This window comes from Arachis ipaensis, chromosome B03 (genome assembly GCF_000816755.2).
Source record: "Arachis ipaensis cultivar K30076 chromosome B03, Araip1.1, whole genome shotgun sequence".
NCBI classification, from domain to species: Eukaryota; Viridiplantae; Streptophyta; class Magnoliopsida; order Fabales; family Fabaceae; genus Arachis; species Arachis ipaensis.
Genome location: NC_029787.2, coordinates 112,684,816 through 112,689,293, shown reverse-complemented (window position 1 = coordinate 112,689,293; position 4,478 = coordinate 112,684,816). Strand labels below are relative to the sequence as shown.

General features: G+C 34.1%; 1 protein-coding gene across 1 annotated transcript; it reads right to left on the bottom strand.

Moving 5' to 3' along the window:
- Positions 420-1,307, bottom strand: LOC107633581 (pentatricopeptide repeat-containing protein At4g37170-like). The gene has a single exon (XM_016337192.1). It carries the CDS (start codon positions 1,305-1,307, stop codon positions 420-422), a length of 888 nt encoding a protein of 295 aa, XP_016192678.1.

Genomic DNA, 4,478 nt, shown 5'->3' with positions numbered 1-4,478 from the left:
TTAAAGTTGTTTTAAAAATTAAAAATTTATTCCCAAAAATATGTATAATAAAATAAATGTATTCTACTTTATTTTTAAAAATATTACAAATAATTCTCGATCATTGGTAACACTAAACAAATAAATTATTTTATAATACTCGAATATAGAATAAATGACCATTTGTACCCATGAGAGATAAAAACGCTGACATTTGTACCCATGATAGCTCGAAATTAACCTTGTACCCATGAGAGATGCTGTCTGTGTGACAAAAGTCCCCGCCTTGAATTTGAACTTGGTTCGTGCCTTTCCGAACCTACGTGGCACTCCCAAACCCTCCCCCCAATCTGAGCCAACCATTCACCATCATCATCTTCATCTTCTTCACCATCACCATCACCATCACCATAACATCCATAACCTCCATCACCATCACCTCAGCACCGCCACAGCCACCTCCCTTCACCACAACCTCCGGCGACAACCCACACCGCCGCGCCCCTTTCTCTTCTTCTTCCCCTCTTCTCACCTCCGCTAAGCCCAGAAACCACAGCGCCATTTTCAGTGTATCCAATGATCATCAAGTGCCAAGAACTCATGTTTCTCTTTGGCATTCGATCAAACACCTTGCGTGCAATATTCATGTTACCACATTTTCCATACATTCCGATCAATCTATTGTTCAATTCAACCTCCTCTCGAAACCTCGATCTTCTCAAGAACTCATGAACCCTTTTCCCATACTCAAGCGACCTCGTACCCTCGCACAAATTCAACATGGCGAAAAAAACACCATAATCAGCAACTGAACCTTGACCCATGAGTTCCAAAGCTTCAGCAAGCTTACTCTCTTCGCACAACTCAATCAAATTAACGTTCAGGGTGGTTGCATCAAACAGCGCGTTTTGGCGGTTCTGGTCGACCCTATTATGAGTATTATCAAGTTTGGGTTTTGGTTCTCTGGAAAGATTCTCCTTCCGTGAAGTTTGGGTCTTTTGAGCGAAACGACCAGTGGGGGTGGCGTTTTTACGGCGGGGTTGGACCTTGTTGCTGTTGGTGGTGGGGTTCTTGGAATCGGGAACGGCGTAGGAGCATAGAGGAGTGGAAGGGAGAGAGCAATTGGAGGGCTTCGGAGGAGAGAAGTGTGGGAATTTGGAATGGGATGAGATGACGGTGTTTAATTTGCGGGGAACGGGTCCCAGTGACGCCATTGATGAGTGGAGTTTGAGCTCCATGGAGTTCTGATTTTGGAGGCTGTGTGGAACAATTGCAGAAGAATAATTTTCCATCCCCTGCCGTTTTTTCCTGAGTTCTGTTTCTTTCATTGTATTGCTTTTAGTTCATTTTGCTTAATTTGGTTAGTTAGAAATGCTTGTTAGTGGATTTAGGTGTGTTTTGATTCATGCTGGTGTTTGAAAATTTTGCTGTTTTGGTGGAGAGAAGGAGCTGGCGCTGTGGTTTCTAGGCTCAACAGAGGTGAGAAGAGGGGAAGAAGAAGAGAAAGGGGCGCGGCGGTGTGGGTTGTCGCCGGAGGTTGTGGTGAAGGGAGGTGGCTGTGGCGGTGCTGAGGTGATGGTGATGGAGGTTATGGAGGTTATGGTAATGGTGATGGTGAAAAAGATGAAGATGATAATGGTGAATGGTTGGCTCAGATTGGGGGGAGGGTTTGGGAGTGCCACGTAGGTTCGGAAAGGCACGAACCAAGCTCAGATCCAAGGCGGGACACTTTTGTCACACGGACAACATCTCTCATGGGTACAAGGTTAGTTTCGAGCTATCATGGGTACAAATGTCAGCGTTTTCATCTCTCATGGATACAAATGGTCATTTATTCCTCGAATATAATATTTGTGAACATAATATTCTTAAGAATACAAGTATCAAAGTTGGATTCCCATTTTGGTATAAAATAATTTTAAAACTTTGGAAGTTTGGAACAATCCTCCATTCCGTCTATTCTGTAATATATATAAAACTTCAACTTTATTTGAAGATTATAGTAATATTAATATTAAATAAATTAATTATGTTTCTATCATTTATAAATTTTAATTTTCCCTTATATCCACTATAAATTTGACAGAGAATTAAAACGCAACTTTAAACAACGAGTCTATAAATCTTTTTTCACTTTTATTATATTTACTTGGTTCATTTTATGCTTCGTTGAGATTTCATAATTACAAGCCGATTATGATGATATATAACAATACATTGTGAAATCAGCATATTTCCCATTACACTCATAAGAAGTTGGGAGCTAACACGGTTCATTCATAGGTTTACATTTGGGTTCATGTCCCTATGCTATGAATAACTTTGCAAGTAAAAGGGATAACTAACCCTCAATAATGTGTACTAAAAAACAAGATTAAAATAACATAACAATTATTTTCACTAGCAACTAAACTACAATGGCATCCTCAAAATTGGTGAAAGTTTCATAACATTTATGTAGAGAAATATCATAACCGATATTTTCCATGAAAGTACTAGAAAGGTACAAGAAGATTAACCAAGATCAAGAAGATCAGATTAACTGAAGGACACTCCATTGCCATTTGTAACTTCTCCAATGCAGTAGACTTTATTTGTATCACTTCTATTCTCAAGTATTCTATCAGCTGTGTCTGGACTAACTACCAAGACCATCCCTATGCCCATATTAAAAGTTCGTCTCATCTCTGAGTCTTCTATCTTCCCAGCCTAACGAGAGAGGTTATCAATAGATTTAGTATATGAAATTTATATGTATAATTGCTGATTGATAAAACTTATAAACAAAACTTTGGATAGTGTACGCCCTAACATTTGTGGTTTTTTTTTCAAAAATACTTTTAACGTTTAATTTCATTCAATTTTGTTCCTAATGTTTTTTATTTGTGTCAAAATTATCCCTAGACATTAACTCCATCTAAAACATTAAGGACAAAATTAAAAACATCTAGATGTAGTATTGACACAAATAAATTATATAAATTTAATTAAAAAAACATATATACTCACTTAAAAAGCAAACAAACATATAATAATTTTATTTTGTGTGAAACAAAATTATACTATAAATATAAAGATAAAATACATAATTAAACCAAACCTAAAACAATATTACACAATTCACCAAAACAATATTACACAGGTCTCCTAAGTGCATATTTCTATGTAAATCGAATGAGATACATTCGATTTGTAAATCCCATTGTAACTGATCCAATTTACTAGGTGGCTGACATACATGTATAAATCAATTCTGACTAATTCGATTTGCATTCGTCTTGGTAATTCGAATTTACTAGGCGGATTTATAAATCGAATGCATCTCATTCAATTTATATAAAAATATGTACTTAGGTGATCCATGTAATGTTTCTCTTTTTGGGTGAATTGTGTAATATTATTTTGGATTTAATTTAATTATGTATTTTATTCTAAATATAAACACAATGATAAAAAAATTTGTATTATATAAATTTAATTAAAAAAATAAATATATTAATTTTTTTAAGATTAATTTCATTTTAATATTAAATTAATATTTTTAATTTTTAATGCAATCAAAGAATTTCAAATAATTTATAAGTGTAAATTAGTATTTTAAAATTAATGGAGTCATGGAGCTTTTATGGAAACAGGGAGGTTCTTCTCCAGAATTGGTTTTACGTTTGTAGTTAGCCAGCCAACAACGGCGACAGACAGTCGTCTCCCTCTTCCATGGTAGTGATTTTTCGGGCTTGAAAAGTCATTCATGACAGAGGCGAAAGGGAGTGGGTTCAAGAACGTTTAAATCTATCGCCGGCCAAAACGATAGTAGAAGCACCGCCAGCAGCGAAGATGTTTGAAGACATCACATCGCTAATAATAGAGTAATAGAGGAGTTTCATCAAGTTCTTGGGTGATTTTTTGGTGTTTGAAAGAGGGGATTAGTTTTTTTTGTTTGTGCCAATTTGTTTGTTCAGCCCATGAAAAAAAAAAAAAAGAAAATAATAATAATAATAAATAAATTTAATTTACCTGATAACTTTTGATAGTAAGTTAACTTTTAAAGAGTGCTAGTCACCAAAAAAAAAGGTCACCAAAAAAAACTTTTAAAGAGTGCTGCACTCTCTATTTTGTCTTGAGTGCACTAGCTTTCGCCAAATTAAACTCAGGGATCGATATGTTCATATTTTGAAAAGGTCAAGAACTTAAATATATTTTTAATAAATATCCGCAAACTAAAAAGTCAAGAATCAATTTGTCCTTTTCTTATAAAATAAAATAGTAAAAAACTAAAAATACTATTCTATAATGATCGGTGCCGTTAAATCTTTTTTCAATATCTTTTGTCAATATAAATTTTTTTGTTTATTTTTTAACGTGTTTGACAAATTTCTAATAATAAAAATAAGAGTACTAAAAAAATAAAAAAAATCTTTTTTTTAAAAGTTATAATTTACATCTTTTTTTAAAAGATCTTTTTTTTTTTAAAAATATTTCATAATAAATAAAAAAATACT

Coding starts and splice junctions, on each gene's coding strand:
- LOC107633581 (XM_016337192.1), bottom strand. CDS start 1,307: ATGAAAGAAACAGAACTCAGGAAAAAACGGCAGGGGATGGAAAATTAT.